General features: G+C 43.3%; 1 protein-coding gene across 9 annotated transcripts in view; it reads right to left on the bottom strand.

The window, feature by feature from the left end:
- Nucleotides 1-7,247: 7,247 nt before the first annotated feature.
- Nucleotides 7,248-18,358, bottom strand: part of DISP1 (dispatched RND transporter family member 1) — a 221,790-nt gene continuing 210,679 nt past the window's right edge. For all 9 annotated transcript variants that reach the window (XM_005216826.3, XM_005216824.3, XM_024976336.2 and 6 more), the window contains one exon: nucleotides 7,248-10,880. In XM_005216826.3, the coding sequence (XP_005216883.1) occupies nucleotides 7,269-10,880 (3,612 nt within the window). In that variant the 3' untranslated portion in view covers nucleotides 7,248-7,268. The remainder of the gene's footprint in view (nucleotides 10,881-18,358) is intronic.

Raw genomic sequence — 18,358 nt, 5'->3', positions numbered from 1 at the left:
ATGGATGCTGGTGGTGAAACTTGGTGTCAGACAGACTCCCTACTCTAACAGAAATGTGGAATTTGAACAAGTAAGGTTACCTGTAGTCCTCTTCAGAATGGCCCAAACTGCTTAAAAAGATTCATTAGGCTTTTTAAGACCCACATAATGAAATCAAAACACAGAGAAAATGAAATTTTCCCTCCATCTCTGAAGGGACTCAAGATGAGTTCCTCCAGCCCAGAGTGTTTTTAAAGAATCAACCCATAGATGAGAAAAATCACAGCTTTTGTTTCCAAGGCAGGATTTGTGCCTAAATTAGTTTTCTGAATCATAGTGATTTAGAGGAAGGATTGAATTTTGTCTCAAAATGGGCTTTTCTAACCTCTGCTTACTCTCTGGTAATGTGTAGATATTCACCAAAGTGCTGTATAATTTGTCATGATTGGCAGGGAAGTCATTCACTGAAGGAAATTTACTGCACCTGCCAGTCACAGCCCAGGGTTCTTTTCAGGGTAGAGCAAAGAAATTCAAGAAGGGACCCGTGAAAAAATTATTAAAACAATTCAAGATTATTCAGTGTCTATCTCTCCCACTTGATATATGTGACTCATAACACATACACTCTTCAGAACACTGAAGGTAAAGAGATCAAACTGCAGAAAAGAACAAACATCAGTGGACTTAAGTCTGAGTGAGGGTGTTGCCAGAGATTTGCGTGTTTCTCACAGCCTTTCCTCAGATCTCTGCAGGAAAGGAAATTTTGCCAGAGGGAGGATAAAGCTTGTGGCTTTACAGATCCCATCCTTTAAGGCTACATTGATTTAAGCACTTCCTTACTGCCAAAATGCAGAGAACTAGGTCACCCAGCAGATCAGAGAGTTTCCCAAGGTAGAACAATGGTTCTCACGGGAGTGCAGAGCATCCATCAAAGATCATATTTAAGACATTTAAAAATAGATATTATTTAATACTCTCAACTAGTATTGAAAACATCTGGTAAAGTTTTGCCTAGAGATGTTCCCACTAGACCTTTTTTTTTTTTTTTTAAATCAATGAGATTTGTAAATGATCATGTTATATTGCAAAGGCAGTAACACTAGAGTAGTTTTTTAAACTCTTAGGGGTTTGTTTTCTTAAGCAGGATGAACAGGCTCTTTGTAATCTTGTTTAGATTATTGATGTACATAGCAAATCCTTTCCCCTTTAAATAGTGGAAATCTCAAGTCCAGTTCATTAATCAAAAACGTCCAACTAGACGCTTACTCCTTGGAAGAAAAGTTATGACCAACCTAGACAGCATATTAAAAAGCAGAGACATTACTTTGCCAACAAAGGTCCGTCTAGTCAAGGCTATGGTTTTTCCAGTGGTCATGTATGGATGTGAGAGTTGGACTGTGAAGAAGGCTGAGCGCTGAAGAATTGATGCTTTTGAATTGTGGTGTTGGAGAAGACTCTTGAGTGTCCCTTGGACTGCAAGGAGATCCAACCAGTCCATTCTGAAGGAGATCAGCCCTGGCATTTCTTTGGAGGGAATGATGCTAAAGCTGAAACTCCAGTACTTTGGCCACCTCATGCAAAGAGCTGACTCATTGGAAAAGACTCTGATGCTGGGAGGGATTGGGGGCAGGAGGAAAAGGGGACGACAGAGGATGAGATGGCTGGATGGCATCACTGACTCGATGGACGTGAGTCTGAGTGAACTCCGGGAGTTGGTGATGGACAGGGAGGCCTGGTGTGCTGCGATTCATGGGGTCGCAAAGAGTCAGACACGACTGAGCAACTGAACTGAACTGAACTGAACTGAGTGGATAGAGGTTGAACAAATTTCACTCTTTTTGTTACTTTGTTGCAGGTTAAAACCAGCTTTTATAAGAGCTGGTTCCAAAAGAAAATATATCTTACTATAAAGAGTCTACCCTTCACTTTTAGGAAGGTGTAGATTACACTGCAGAGTTACATGGAAAAAATATTATTAGAAGGGTAAATGTCATAGTATAGCTATTCCAGTTGATCTGATGACATCAAGTGTAACTCTAATTTCACTGCACTAGTCTCAGGGTCAGGGATACCACAGAGCTATTTATAATAAGCACAAGATCATGAAATTATCCAATTTTAGGTGTCAGGTGAGAAGAGTGGAGGGGTTGACCACCATTTCAAAGCTTTGCTTAAGACTCCTTAGAAGAGGGTACGTGCTCTACAGAGTTCCTATCAACAATTTAGGCTCAAAATTAAAAGTATATGGTTCCTCTCCTACACTGTTGGTGGGAATATAAATTGGTGCAGCCACTCTAGAGAACAGTAAGAGGTTCCTTAAAAAACTAAAAATAGAGCTATAGTATGATCGTGCAATCCCACTCCTGGGCATATATCTGTAGAAAAACTTGATCCAAAGGGATACATGCACCCCAGTGTTCATTGCAGCATTGTTTACAATGGCCAATACACGGAAGCAACTTGAATGTCCATTGACAGAGGAATGGATAAAGAAGATGTGGTACCTGTATACTTTGGAATATTACTCAGCCATTAAAAAGAAAGAAATGCCATTTGCACCAACATGGATGGACCTAGAGATTGTCATACCGAGTGAAGTAAGACAGACGGAGAAGGAGACATATTGGTATGACTTCCCCTATATGTGGTATCTAAAAAGAAATTATACAAATGAACTTAGAAAATAGAGACTCACAGACTTAGAGAACAAACTTAAGGTTGCTGGGGGGAAGGGTGAGGAGAAGGGATAGTTAGGGAGTTTGGGATGGACATGTACACACTGCTATATTTAAATGGATAACCAACAAGGACCCACAGGGAATGCAGCTCAAAGCTATGTGGCAGCCTGAATGGAAGGGGGGTTTGAGGGAGAATGGGTCCGTGTACATGTATGGCTGAGTTCCTTCACTGTTCACCTGAAACAATCACAACATTGTTTGTTAATTGGCTATACCCCAGTACAAAATAACAAATTTAAAAAAAGGTATATGGTTCCCAAATTTTCCTGAAAGAAAACCCTAGAGGAATATGCAGGCTTGGAGGGGCCATTCCTTATACTATGGTTTCTGAACTCGGAACATCACTGCTTTATTTCTTGCCCCGAACTTAACACAGCACTCTCATGCCTCAAATATTAGGATGTCAGACTTATGGGCAACAGATATCCATCAGGCTTTGCTGAGTTAGGAAATCGTGTCCTCGCTGGCACTTGTGTTGTCAAGATCATGTTCTGACTGATGGATTAGGGGAGTTGACAGACACTCTGTTGATTTCGGTTACCTAATGAGTTGTTTTTAAGTGTGCATGCTGTGGTTTCTATAGCTGATGAAAAGAGAAATGACACTTTTTTCCCCATGAAAAATCCAAAATGAGGGCCCTTATAACATTGTTAAGAACAAAAGGCACAAGATTCTACTAGTCAGCCATGAATATTCATTGCCTATCTTTTTTTGTATATATTTAATGCAAAGATAGGAAACCTCTTAGGGCACAAAATCAAACATTAATTAAAGTGGCTGTCTCACAAAAAACACTGTAGATTAAATATAACAACTGGAGATAAACAAACTAAATTCTAGCAAACATTTTGGAAAGATCCACTAGGGTATAAAGGGTATTTGAACATGATAGTTCTTTCTGCATTAAAAAAAAAAATCCCCTCATGAGTCAACAAATTTCTCCTTTCATGGCCACGTCTGAATCTTATGAAGAAAACCCAATGGAATCTTCAGATTTTTTTTTTAACATAGGCTTAACTTTTTTTTCTAAAATGACTCTCCTCATTAAAAAGACGCAGCTGTTTTCAAAGTCATTGTTTCCTCATATTTCCTTCAGAATCTGTCCTAAACTGCTGGCAGAAAGATGGTTTCCATGTGAGACAATGTGAGTGAGGAACATTTCCTAATCTCCTGTAAGACCACATTTGTAAAACTACTCTTCAAATCACCCGTTGCAAAAGTTTTAACATTGGGAATGATTAAGGCTGGGGCATAGATTATCGTCATGAAATTTAATATAATAACAGCTTAGCAAAACTTCAAAGAACATTGTTTTAGGAGGATGTGCATTTTATAACAATGATACACAAATGACTATCCGCAGACAAGGCTGTGCAGTTTATTTCAAACAATATAACACTTCTCTGTGAAAAATTGTGTTCTTGGACTATTCCACTTTTCCATCAAGTAGGGATTTAAAACCCTGGAGAAGGAAATAACAACCCACTCCACTACTTTTGCCTGGGAAATCCCATGGACAGAGGAGCCTGGCAGGCTACAGTCCTTGGGGTTCAAGAGTTGGACATGACTTAGTGACTACACCACTATAAACGGGATTTAAAAAGTGACCTTGCAAGGAAGAAGTTAGGGACAAATTTGGTAACATGGAATCAAATCTCAGGTGTGTTCTGTTGTACAGGAGTGTAAGAACATCCTTTTCATAAGCAAATACCCTCCAAGTTATAAATATTTTTCACAGTAAAAGGACTCTTTCCCCCCTATGTATGAATTAGCTTCCTCTGTTCTGCAGTCCCTCTAGAAGAGGACAGTGGACAAAATGTCTTTGTGAAACGGAGCTACAAATAGTGTTCCTTTGCTGCCCAGAATGAGGAATAATTAAAAATAAAACAACTTTCTAGTCCCAGCTAACAAATTCTCTAGAAAATTCTTGCATAAAAAATACAGTCAATTCACAGTTCACAGTCTGTAGATGAAATCAATGTGAAAAGGTTCTGACAGCATTCAAGGTTGAGGGTGATGAAGCAGGGTGGGTGGTGTGGGAGGGAAGAGAGGCCCCTCCAGACCCCCAAAACCAGAGCAGGTGCTGGGGCAGATCAAGAGCGGTGCTGGAGAGAGGCCCACGGGAAAAGACAAAGGACTTCGCTCCTCCTCCTAAGTCCCTTTCATTCCAGTTTTTAATTTCTACATGAAATAGCCCTTAGCTCACAGGAGTCTTGCAGGTTGGACTCCCGGTAAAGAAATCTGCTTCTCTTGTTGCCCTTTAATTCAATCTGTGTCCCTGCTCAGCATAAAAAATAGAAGCGTCTTCAGATCACTACATTTTCAGTGGCCAACTTTATATTTACACGTTTCAGAAGGAAAACAAAGGAGATGGTGCTGGGGATCGTGAGTCCTGTTTTTCAGTGTTCCCTTCTCTTCCTTGAATTTTTCTAAGGGAGCTTGAGTGCACTGGGTATGCACATATGATCCCAAATATCAGGGTCAGAAAGGAACCAGTGTGAAGGGGCAGCTTGGCAGCAGTACAGGAGAGAGACTTAGTGGGCTGAGGTTCCTCAAAGCTGCAGTGTGAGGCAGCTGTCAGGCCTGAGCCAGAAGTTATTTCCATCTCTAAGTGAGCTATCAGAAGCACCATCCTGTCTCCTTGGGGTTGGCCCTCCTTCCTGTGCTCTACTGGAGTCTGTTTGGATCTGGTATTTGGGCAAGGAGTTCAACAACTTTACTTATCCAGAGAGAGTAATTGCTCAGTCACTTAAAACCTGGTCATGAGAAGAACAGTAGAGTGAACTGGGGATGTGAGTGGGAGGACAGGACTACTGTTTTCAAATCTCTTTAGGGATGCCATCTGGCAGAAAGATGAGAGCCATGTGTTTCCACTTCAGAGAACAGAATGAGAACCAAAGAGCGTAGAAAAACCATAGGACAACAGATTTGGGTTCAACCAAGGTAGTCAGGTGGGGCTTCCCAGGTGGTGCTAGTAATAAAGAACCCACCTGGCCAATGCAGGAGACCCAAGAGACGCAGGTCAATCCCTGGGTTGGGAAGATCCCCTGGAAGAAGGCACAGCAACCCACTCCAGGGTTCTTGCCTGGAGAATCCCAAGGACAGAGGAGCCCTCTGGACTACAGTTCATAGGGTCGCAAAGAGTCAGGCACGACTGAAGTGAGTGAGCACACATGCAAGGTAGTAAGGAAGTAAGTTTCTTGTCACTGAAGTATTCAAGCAAAAGCTGGAAAGCTGCTTCACAGAAAGGTGGTGTGGTGGAGGTGGAGTGGAGTCAGTGAACCGTAAGACCCTTTCCAACTCTTGACAGCCTTTTCAGGTCCTGAATAACATGCAGATCTAAGATGGAAAACCATTCTGAGAAAATAACAGAATTTTTGGAAAGAACATTGTACTTAGAAATATTCCCTCCAGTTTTCTTCAGAGGATCAAACTGGAGGCAGAATCCCGAAGGAAGAACGCAGTGGAAGGCTCCCTGCCTGGGACAGGAATGCGTACTGTGTCAGATGACAGCCTGAAAGGAGGCTCTGTCATCTGAAGAATTACCCAGAAAGCGTGCTCCGACAGCTCAAGGACTGATCTAACACAAGATACAGGAGTGTCAGTTAAGACGCTGCCTGCAGGTTCAGCATTTCTAGGTGTTAGTTGCACAATAAAATCATCCATGCATATCCCAAGACACCTTAGCCCAGGAGAACGCAGCCCTCTGAACACATCCCCTGGGGGCTGGGCAGAGATTGAAACAAACCTGCATAGAACAAGTTCTTCTCTGACTGCTTCATCTGATCTGGGGCTCTCTTGGTCAAGATGAAACTTACCATTTCAGGGGATCACCTCTCTACATCTGTGCTCTTCCTTCTGTGGCCCTAACATCACTGTCGCCAGACCCAAGTTGATGCCCATGACTCCTGAGTGAACAGGTGTAACCATGGAATGACTGTACATTTTGGCTAATGTGGAAAGAAAGACACCAGTTTGGATATAAATGGTTCATCGGCTTTATGGACAGTCTACCCATGCAGACAGGTGGAAGGCACTATTTAAATGCTTGGCAGTTCATTTCTGAATGAGGTCTCATCAAAATTAGAAATTTTAAAGTTGTTTAGTTCCTGGATCCTAACTGAAGTAGCTTTCTTAAAAATCAGTATTTATCTTAAGTCATCAAAAGCCCTAACTACTGACAACCAAAGGCACCAGAATAAGGGTTATCAGGTAAATACAACTGCCAGGGAGAAAGGAAAGTTCTAGATAATTCAGACCCTAAATCTTTGACTCACTGCCATAAGAGGGTAGAAAAAGAGGCAATAACTGTTCAAGTTGAGTATAAATGTCAAAAAACAACTGTGCTTTTTGAAAATATAAAACCCCAAACAGCTAACCCTCTTAACACTCATTAGATACGTGAGTTTGTTGATTGTTCATATGGAATCTTCATGATTTTTAACAAAGTGAAACTTGCTTGTTCCTGTATTTTGGGACTGTTTCTAAACTTCCAGATTTTTACTTCTATTTCAAAGGAAGGACTGAGGCACTGGTTTAATACTATATTTATTAAAGTGTTTTTATTAACAAACTTTCGCCAGAAAGTTCCGAGGGTGTTAATACAGCAGGCACGTTGGCTTCAATGTTTGGTATTTGACAGTCCACAGAACTGCACTTAACTCTCACAATTCTGCCACAGCTCTGCGGATTGTTTGGGCAGGACCTATAACCGGCCTCCCCTATTAAATGGTTAAATAGAAATTTGGGTTCATTCTGATTTAAATGTTCTGAGCTCACAATGACATCAGTCTGTGATGGGCTCGGCTCCACCTGCCTTTCTGCCTTGTTGGTCTGACTCACTGAAACGGAGTCCTTGGCGGTGGCCCCGCCACTGCCCTCTGTGGTCCCGAGGTCTCTGTTTTTACAGAGTCCCCTTGGGTGAGTCTCAGGACCACAGCAGGCTTTGTGTAAGGCTCCAGTGCTTCTGCAGACCAATGATGATGGCTCTACCGTCTTTGGAAGATGCTCTTCGAGGCTCTGAAGACTGTGTACACTGGTCTTAGTGATTTTTTCTTGGGCCTGAATGTGCTGCACTGGGTGGAGGAAGAAACTCCTGGGCAGAGCATTCTGGGCTCCAGGCGGTTTTGCCCTGCACTGTAGGCCAGGACAGGGGTGGATGTGTGGGGCTGGATGCACGAAGCCCTCGGGGGCTTGGTGTGCTGCCTTCAGAGGCGCCAGGCTGTTCTGGACGTGCACAAAGCTGCCGGCAGTGGGAGCACACTGGCGGCACAAACAGTCGCCCATCTGCTGGCAAGAGGGCGGGCCATATTTCAAATGTTTGTAGGCATTTGGGCAGCTGCATCTCTGATTCAGAGAGAAGAAGTGACACATGGTGTGCTGTTCAAGAGAGGCCTGCAACAAGGCAGGGCTCGTTTCATTTTTGGTGCTTTTGTTAAGTTCACTGTTGTAAGCTGCGTGGACAGGCAGCCCTAAGTGCCTTGCCTGGCTGCTAAAAAATTCAGAGCAGATGTGGGTCTCTTCATAAGTGGTCTTCTCAGAGGCTGTGCAGCTGTGGGCTGCTAGAGGTTCCAATTCATAAAACTCGTGTTCCATTTCTGATGTCTGGCCCCTGGGATCTAAATGATAAGCATTCAGGGTGTGTGTCTTGCTTGGTCCCTTGTCACCAGGACTTGCAGACAAGGCGTGGGAGAAGGCACTGCACTGGAGTTTTTTAGGTAAAGGGATCTGACCGCAGGTCCCCTGCGGCCCAAGGCACCGGCACATGCATTGGAAAAAGAAGGTGGCAAAAGCCCAGCTAATACACATGATGAGCATCATGAAGGTGCCCAGCTGAGTGTAAGCCAAAACCGTAGAGGGCATCATCATGGCCCCCGCCACGAAGGTGGTCAGCGCAGCCATGGCGATGGCAGAGCCCATGCGACTCAGAGAGAAGATCACCTTCCCTTCTCGGTCAGCATCTGGGGCCAAGCGATAAGCCACCCCATAATGGACAGCAAAGTCTACAGATAGGCCCACAGCCACCGAAATGGTGACTGACTCCAAAACATTCAGCTCCCAGCCCAGCAGGACGAGAGAACCCACGGTGACAAATATAGTTCCGGCAATCGAAATGATGGCGTAAAGGCTTATGATGATGTTCCAAGTGGTCAGCAGCATCACGCTGAAGGCCACGGCCACGGACAGCCCCATGGCAATGAGGGTGCCATCGGAGAGGCTGTCCTGGAGGTCGTAGAACTCCAGATTGCTGACAAACCAGCCGTGGCTGAGGCCCTCAGGGGCAGAACTCAGCTCATTGGAAATCCATGAGTCCACCTCTTTATAAAACTGATGCATCTTTTCATAAGCCAGGGTGAAGAGGTAGGTACTCTGGAACTCTAACACAACTGCCCTGATGGTGTCATTGATGTCAAACCTTGGCCCTGGGGTCTTGCTATCTAAGTGGTAGCCTGTGCTCCTCTCCAGCTCCATGATGGCTCTCTTGATGCACAGTTCGAAAATCTCCTGCTTGTAGGGGAAGCTCCAGTGGCTGCAGCATGGGTACAGGGCAGGCTCATCGCAGTCCTGGTTTTCCATCCACTGCTTAAAGGTCTCGATGAAGCAGCTGGTGAAGTCCTGTTCGTCGGTCTGGTAAAAGAAGGTCTGATTTCTCAGTTTTTGACAGAAGTGCAAAATCCAGACCTGCGAAGCCGGACTGGCAATGTTGAAGGCGCTGTCCAAGGTCAGCTTTCCTTTGCTCTTAGGATTTAGGGGGTTGCCGTTGTCCTCTGGGGATACACCCCAGATGACCGTGATGGGCATGTGGAGCTCCTCTCCGTGGTGGACGCGCTCGAACATGAACAGCTTTTTGTACTCGGCGTCGTAACGTTCGAAAGGATGGGACGACCTAAACACCTGAAACTCGGACAGCTCCAAGGAGGGCAGCTTCATCTTTGGGTTTATGCAGACGATGTAGGCCCCGCCCACCGTTAAGGCCAGGAACCAGAATAGCCAGAGGTAGCGAAACTTAATAACAATGCACGGCAGGACTTTTTCAAAAAAAATTCGAGATGCTTCTGAAATGGCAAAAAGGACTTTGTGGCACTTCTGACAGGCCACCGTCCAGCAGCTTTTGTTGTCGTAAATCTGCTGCTGGGGTTTCTTGAAACAGCTGAAGATATTAAGCAGGTACCGCTCGTGCAGGACAACCACCGCCGGAAGCCACGTGACCATCAGCACGTAATTGACGAGGATGGCTGTCCCCGCATAAACCCCGAAGCATCTGATGGCTGTGATGTTGCTCACGTAGTTGGCGTAAAAGGCAGCTGCCGTGGTAAAACTGGTGACGAACATGGACAGGGCAGCGTGCTGCAGCGTGATGCTCACTGTCTCTGATGTTTCCGCATGAGGCTTGTCAAATTTGGTGTAGTTCCAGACGTCACATAGGACAAAAGCATCGTCTGCTCCAATGCCCACCAGAATAATGAGCGCGGTGAGGTTCATAAAAGGGAAAAATTCAAAGTTAAACACCACGCGGTAGAGAAAATAGGACACGATCAAAGAACTGATGATGGCAAACATCGTCATCAGGGTGATGAACATGGACCTGGTGTAGATGCACATGACTAAAAGGACGATCACCATGGCGATGGCGGGATACACCGTATCCATCAGAAGATAATCCTGAAACAAGCTGTGCTTGATACCAAACTCAATGCCGGTGACAGTGGTGACGCCGTCGGATGCGTTCCAGTTTTCGAAGTTGTCCAGGTAGATGTTCATCATGCTCTCGCCTTTCTCGGTGGGCGAAAAGAGCATGCTGTACTTCAGAGCGGGTGTGTAATCGGCTGTCTTCGGGGCCATGAAGTCCTTGTCCACCAAGTAGTGGAGGATCTGGTACACGGCGTTGTACTTGGTGCATTTCCGCGGCACATTGGTGCACTTGAGCTGGTCCTTCCTCCGGGCCGCCATGTCCCAGCAGTCTGGCTCCAGGGTGCCGTTCTGGTAGTGTTTGGCGCAGGTCCGGAGAAGCTTCAAGGTATGAGAGACGTCGCGCTCCACGATTTTCTGGCAGGATGATCTGTTGTTCAGAATAGCGATGTAGTTCCCCAGCGTCCAGCTGGGGCAGCAGGAAGCAGCCGTGGTCCTCTGGCAGAGATCGCCAAACTGCGGGTGCGATCGGATCTGCGGAGACAGAGACAGGCGGAAGGACTGCCGTTTAAAATCGGTTCATGCAAAGGTCTGAAGGACGGCGGCCTTGAGGGGCAGGAAAGTTACCGGAGTTACAGAATCATCCTCTGGACGTGTCAGTTTGACTACAAGGTGAGACTCCCTCCCCCACCCCACCCCACCCCACCCCTGTCCCCAGTCTGCTTTCTCCGGATACAGAAGGCTTTGTTGTTCCGTTGCTCAGTCTGACTCTTGGTGACCCCATGGACTGCAGCACATCAGACTTTCCTGCTAGGTCACTTCATTTTGAACAGTAAACTACTATTTGGGGATGACATCCAAGTGTGAAACAATTTCAATCAATGCCAGTTTGGTTTCAAAAAGGAGATAAAATTAACACCTCTTTGGTAAACAAGCCCTTTCAAAGTCACTTTAAAAAGCAATTAAATGGATAGGCTGTGAAGCATATGTATGAACACCTACTGGATTAATTAAGAGAACAATTGCCCAATTGATACATGAAATGAATTTGTGGCTTTACCTAAAATTTCTGGTGATCAGTATGAAATATTTGGTGACAGAGGTACTATATTTCCATCATCTTAGGTGGAGGCAAAGATGATATTCTCTAGAAAACTGTCAGTGAACCTCAAAAAGTGATCCTGGTAATATCATCAGAAGCAGATGCTAAAGATACATGAAAAACCTGGAATAAAATGGTTTCCTGATACATAAGTAGAAAGGGGAAATGTTCCTAAATTAAAATGATATATGTATGATTTTAAAAAAACATATACAGGTAATAAAATACTTAAGTGGGAATTTATTTCTTCCACAGCCTTCAAAGTTTATTCAAGTTGGCTAACCACCCCTCCCTCTTTGGGGAACTTTCTGTTTGGTAAACAGAGGTCTGCTGCATATTAGTAAGTAACAATTCTGGATTTAATGTGGACAGTATTTCATTTGGAACACTATTCTTGGAGAAGGCTTTTCTTCTTATGGCTGTTCTTACAGAAAATTGAAGTCTGTTCCAATGCCAAAGGTGGCATTGGTAAGGTTAGAGTGAAGCCTGCACAATCCTATTGCTTTAAAAACTACAAAGTACATGAATGGCCGCTCTACCCTGAGGCTGAGAGTAAGAAATACCCTCCTGCTCTAGAGCCTGTCCAGAGACTTCTCTGGAAGCGCCAGGGCTAAAGACGACCCACCCCTATCACTTTCCTCATCTCTACCTACCAAAGGTTGTTCCAGGGAAGAAACTCCAAAGTTCAAGAAGGGCTTCAGTATTTTTTTTCTAATGAGACTAAAACCACCCTTTCCCTTTTTTTTAAAGTGTGTGTGTGCGTGCTCAGTCATATCCGACTCTCTGCGACCCCATGGACTGTAACCCACCAGGCTCCTCTGTCCTTGGGATTTTCCTGGTAAGAATACTGGAGTGGGTTGCCATTTTATCAATCATGCGCTAAAATATTTTCTCAAAGTAGAGACGTTGGGACAAGTCATCTTTAGAACTCAGACTTATCCAAGAACTAAGTTACTTGTAACACCCTAAGCCCTGGTGATCAGCATACTTTACTGGGACTTATCCTGTAAGGGGCAAAGTGTAGATGAAAGGAGATTGGCCACATACTGGGAACTGCTGAAGTTCTCTGACCTGCACGTAGGGATTCATTCTACTATTCTACTTTTGCATCTGTTTGATAATTTCCATAATAAAAAGTGTGTGTGTGTGTGTTTTTTAAAGATACTCTATAATGTATAGTGAAGTCGCTCAGTCGTGTCCAACTCTTTGCCACCCCATGGACTGTAGCCTACTAGGCTCCTCTGTCCATGGGATTTTCCAGGCAATAGTCCTGGAGTGGATTGCCATTTCCTTCTCCAGGGGATCTTCCCAACCCAGGGATCGAACCCCGGTCTCCCACATTGTAGACAGACGCTTTACTGTCTGAGCCACCAGGAAAGTCCAAAAAGATACTCTATTGGGAGTTTAAAAAAATGAATCAAAGGGTTGTTATACAGTGTACTAAAATAACGCTGATTTTAACAAAGGCTTAATTTTCAAGCTCATTTTTAGAGAGTGATAATTACTGGACATTTCATAAAACAGGATAATTAACATTTAATTGTTCCTAGGTAAAAACATTCACATAAGCTCACTCAGGGGGAACTGAACCACCTAATAAATAACAGGAAATCCTGGAATAGCATCTCTCAGATAACCAGCTTTATCCCGTAAAGAAATAACAGGCAAGTCCCTGGGCTCAGCCCACTGAATTGAAAGAAAGGTAATGCATAGTGTTTGACAGTTTTCAGATGGAAGAAAATGAACTGTATCCATTACAAAACCCACTATCAGCTAGAAGGAACATATCTGTACTTGTCCCAATAACCAAATGCCAAACATAAAGGAAACAGGGTTGCCAGCTAAAACTGGGAAAAAGGCACAGAATTCTGTCCTTGACTAACCTTTTCAAAGAATTGCAGAGGGTTTTTTATGTGTGTATCTGACCAGAGATTAAAAAGTTGGACATGATAAACACAGACCAAATACAACTTTGATGGCTGCTATAAAAAATAAATGCTAATGAGCCTCTGGAGGGCCAATCCTTAAATTCAAAGGTGATGCTGGCTGATGTACAACCTTTGGAAAACAGTTTTTGAGGACTGCTTTAGAGGGTAAAAAATAAGGGCAGAGAATAGACATTTATCCTGAGTTGGATGCCAGTGCCCTAAATCTAAAGGCATGGAGCTCAAGGGTCATCTAGGCTTTCAGGGAGTGATGCTGTATGTCCCCATCCATCCATCCATCCAAAAGAAAAAATATTTATTGAGCACCTAGGCAAGACAACACTCCAGTCCTCTCGCCTGGAAAATCCCATGGACGGAGGAGCCTGGTGGGCTGCAGTCCATGGGGTCGCACAGAGTCGGACACGACTGAAGCGACTTAGCAGCAGCAGCAGCAGCAGGCAAGACAAACAAGGCAAACTGCTCCTGCCCTCAAATTGCTCGTGGTGAGGTGGGGAAATCAGACAAGAAAAGCAATGATGACAATTCACATGAGAAGCAACATATTATGTTTAAGAGTCTATGTGAACCTGTGGACAGAGTGCCAAAGTCTGCAAGTGCAATGAGACAGAAGCACAGCTTAGTCATCTGGGATGGAGACACCCCAATACAGAGTCATATGTTACACTGTGGGGCTGAAAGCGCTTGGCAAGCAGGTGTATCTTCATGCAGAACGCAGCTGTATCTTTGCATATTTTTGCCATCATAGGAATGATTTTGAAATCTTTGAAGTTTATAAAAATAAGGATGGAGTTTCTGAGAGCCATATCTTGCAGCTCTCATGAGGGATGCCCTTTTCATTCTAGATATTCACAGATGGGAGTTTTAGGAAATCATTTTGCTTGTATGGTGATAACACGCCTTTGCACACTTCCCTGGTCAGATGGGAGCAGGGGTGGAGTTGCCTTCAAATAGAGAAAAAGAAGAAACCAGCATAGTTTAAATGATACCTTAACTTTCAAATCTAATGGCCAAGTTGGAGATATGGTAAGACGCTGAGAAAACAATAAAGGCAAGAAAATCAAGCCTTTAATACCAGATTCAATCAACTGCTGGACTCTCACTCCCCACGTGACTAAGTTCCTCATGTATAAAAGTTGAAGGGAGCCTAGAGATGAAAGAAAAAGCAAGGGCTCCACAGCTCTCTTGAAAACAAGCATCAGGGAACTTCCCTGGCAATCCAGTGGTTAAGACTCTGAGCTTCCACTGCAGAGGGCTTGTGTTCAATCTCTGGTTGAGGAACTCAGATTCCCCCATCACATGCAGCATGGTGCAGCCAAAATGTAAAAAAAAAAACCAAACAAACAAAATCTCCAAGCATCAAGAAACACATTTCTAGAATCTTCTAAGCTTCAGAGGAGGGGGGTGTATTCCAGCTGTCCAGAAAAGCTACCTAAGTAAAAACGGTTTTAGGTACCAAATTTCAAATCCCTACTACAAGCTGATTCCTCTGAGCACCAACGTCTACAGTGTACAAAGACTAAAACCAGGGTAAAGAGTTTCCAGCAGAGTCAAGATTAGAGGCACAAACATCTTTGTTACTAATGACTCTCTGCCAGCATGCCCCACAGGAATGCAGAAGTACAGGAAAAAGTAATGAGGAAGATCAGGGGAAGCAACTGAGTCCCCTTTTGAGAGAGTCTCAGACATCAAGCATTTCTGTGAGGAGACAGGTGTAGCATCAGAAACAGAAGCTCTACACTCTGGAAACTAGTACCATCTGAACTGTGAGTACAAGTGCCATGTAATTTAAATGGGAACTGGTGTTTGAACTCAATGTGCTATCAACACAGGCAGAAAACAGTTGAAACACCTGGTCTCATGGTGACATTACACTGATTAGTGGATGCTTTCTGGAGTTAACTGACCAACGATTAAGCTCTTCTGCTCTGGATCATTTCATATGTGTCTCATTCAACTTGATCGTTGTTAATAATCAAGTGCTTAGGTACGATAGCAAGGATTTGAGGGGGGGAAAAAAAGGAAAGGCTGTTAAGTGGCCTCAGGACCATAACAAATAAAAATTTGTTTGCTCAAAGCACCATAACAAATAAAAATACCCAAAGGGTCTTGACCTGGGAGACTCAAAAAGGTACAGTAATAATCTGAAATCTAAACCATTAACCACTAGATATTATTCCCCGATGGCTCAAGCGGTAAAGAAGCTGCCTTTAATGCAGGAGACACAGGAGACGTGGATTTGATCCCTGGGTCGGGAAGATCCCCTGGAGGAGGAAATGGCAGCCCACTCCAGTATTCTTCCCTGGGAAATCCCATGGACAGAGGAACCTGAAGGGCTACAGTTCATGGGTCGAAGAGTCAGACACGACTGAGTGTGCACACAAGACATCACTAAATATATTATCTCTGTGAGAAACATGTTGTTCTAGGTTCACAGCAAGAGTTTGAGGCTAGAATACAAGGTCATTTGCAATTGGCAAAAATAGCATTTAATTTAAAATGCTCAAATTACAACCATATTCCTTGAGGTAGAATTTCAGGACCTTGGTTATGTTTATTCATTTATTGGTATGTATCTGTCAGTGGCTTGACCATTCATTCAGATGCGTCTTTAGGTCTGTTCCTCACATTTTCACAAGAGCACTACAAATCGTTATGTTCTTCCCAGGGAGTACAGGCTTGAAGTCACAACTAAACGTTCTTATGATGAGCTCAGTAGAGGGAAAAAAAGATAAGCAAAGTACATCTACTTTTTTCAGTAGTTTAAATTTTGCAGATGCTTCAAGCCAAACCATTAGAAACCACGTATTGAGATTTCATTGCTTTATCTCTTGTAGAAAAGCTTCCTGTATATCTCAAGTACCAACCTACTTGAGATATGGTTTACAAACCAAGTAAGAATCAATACCGCACCTCTCGTAAACCTGCTAAACCTTCTGTTAAGAACTTTCTTCAGAATATCATACTTCTTTTGGAAGTATGGGAACAATCCTTTTCTGTCTTAGTATGAAGGCAAGATGGGTTTCTTCTAAAAAACAAACTTGTCACTCTATTTAAGTGACTTTTATCTCTGACCATGAATTCTTCTTTGCTGTGGTTGCCAGGAAGGTTAAAGACAAATTTGAAGCTCACCACCACGCAAATACACAGAATTGTGGGGTATGCATTATTGTATGTCCAATCTCATCCTTAGCTTTATTTTCCACCCACTATTGTTCCTTCAAGTAATTCATTCAATTATTTATCCTTTCTGTATGCCTTTTTGTAAGATTCCTATTGGTGCTGATATTTTATCATCTGAAATATACTCATATATGTATATATAATATACTCTTCACTTATGAAAGCTGTAATGGCACAGTACTGCTTACTGGCTTTTGAGTTTATTAAAAATCTAAGATGTGCTCATAGAATAAATTGCTAGCTTTTTAAAAAAGGTACTTATTCTATTCTAGGCCATGATGATTCTTTGAGGTTCATTTGAGTGGGAAATGGTACATATAGCAGAACAATGCAAAAGATAAATGGGAGAGGGAGCAGTAACCTGCATTATGGGAGCATAAAGAATGGAGGGTAAAGGCAGAGACTCTAGAATTAGACTTTTGTTGTTGTTTAGTTGCTCAGTCATGTCCGACTCTTTGAGACCCCATGGACTGTGGCTTGCCAGGCTCCTCAGTCCATGGGATTTCCCAGGCAAGAATACTGGAGTGGGTTGCCATTTTCTCCTCCAGAGATCTTCCTGACCCAGGGATCGAACCCGCATCACCTGTATTGGCAGTGGCATTAAGACTTATCTGGGTTCAAATCCTGTACCTGTCAGTTACCACTTGTGTGAACTTCCTCATCTGCAAAACAGGCAAAATGAGTGTTTCATTCCTAACACTGTTGTGGGGATTAAATGAAATAATTCATTAAAGTGTTTAGAATACTTCCTGACAAATATCAATAACACTCAAAAAACATCAACTGTTAATCAACTGAGTGAATTCAATCACTTTCGTGTCTTCAAGGGAGGGAAGGTCTAAAGATGAACTTCAAGGATAGGAATAACAGGGTCTAAGAGGTTAATGAATTGTTTTCATCCAAGGTGTGATTATAAAGTAACCAGACTGGCTTAACTTCTCTAAGCTTAACTGCTCATCCGTTAAAAGGTATTATTCCAAGGTCACAGGTTTACAGTGGGAGATGTAAAATTCTCAGCATAAAGCCTCGCACACAGCAAGTGTTCTCCAAAGTTAGAGTCAACTTTCTGTATGAGAACGATTGTAACCCATAACAGGGAGAAATATGCTCAGAGTAGCTTTCAAAAATCCACTGATCGTTGTAGAACAGAACAAAATACGACAAAAATGGTTCACTGATGAAGAAACTGTAGGCTGTTTATAGATGGTTTGTGACTTTGGTCTATTTGGGGTTGCACAGAGACAAGATGGCACTCACAGAAAATCCTGATATCCTCATCAATGCAAAAGTTATTTTCAAAATATATAAATGGCCTCTTGGAATGAAGAATGAGGTCAGGAGATCTGGGACCAACTAACTAGGTGACCTGGGTAAGCCACTCAGTTCTCAGAAGGTCCTTTTATCCGCACAGGGATAGTGCTGGTCTGTGGGTGACCTCAAAGGGTCCTTTCGCCTCCTATGCATTAAAGAACTCTATTAATAGAACAGGTGATTTCCCTGGATTGTCAGGCTAGCTCTTAGGGCATGTGATTAGATTTTCAACTGACAAGTGATTTTACATTTTATTGGGTTTCATGCTGGAGTTTCTCACTTGACAATGCTCCATGGTCAGGTAGACCAGCCGAAGTTGATAGTGATCAAATTGAGACATTAATTGAGAATAGAAATATGCTCAGAATATAAGTTACTTTTCCGCCTTGTTACTGTGCTTGGACGAGGCCATTAGTGACCTTAGACAGCAGTTTCTACTTGGAGAACCTACATCTGAACACATGAAATTGACT

This window comes from Bos taurus, chromosome 16 (assembly GCF_002263795.3).
Source record: "Bos taurus isolate L1 Dominette 01449 registration number 42190680 breed Hereford chromosome 16, ARS-UCD2.0, whole genome shotgun sequence".
In the NCBI taxonomy this organism is placed as follows: Eukaryota; Metazoa; Chordata; class Mammalia; order Artiodactyla; family Bovidae; genus Bos; species Bos taurus.
The sequence above is the reverse complement of the archived record's forward strand: the minus strand, read 5'-3'. Positions and strand labels throughout refer to the sequence as shown.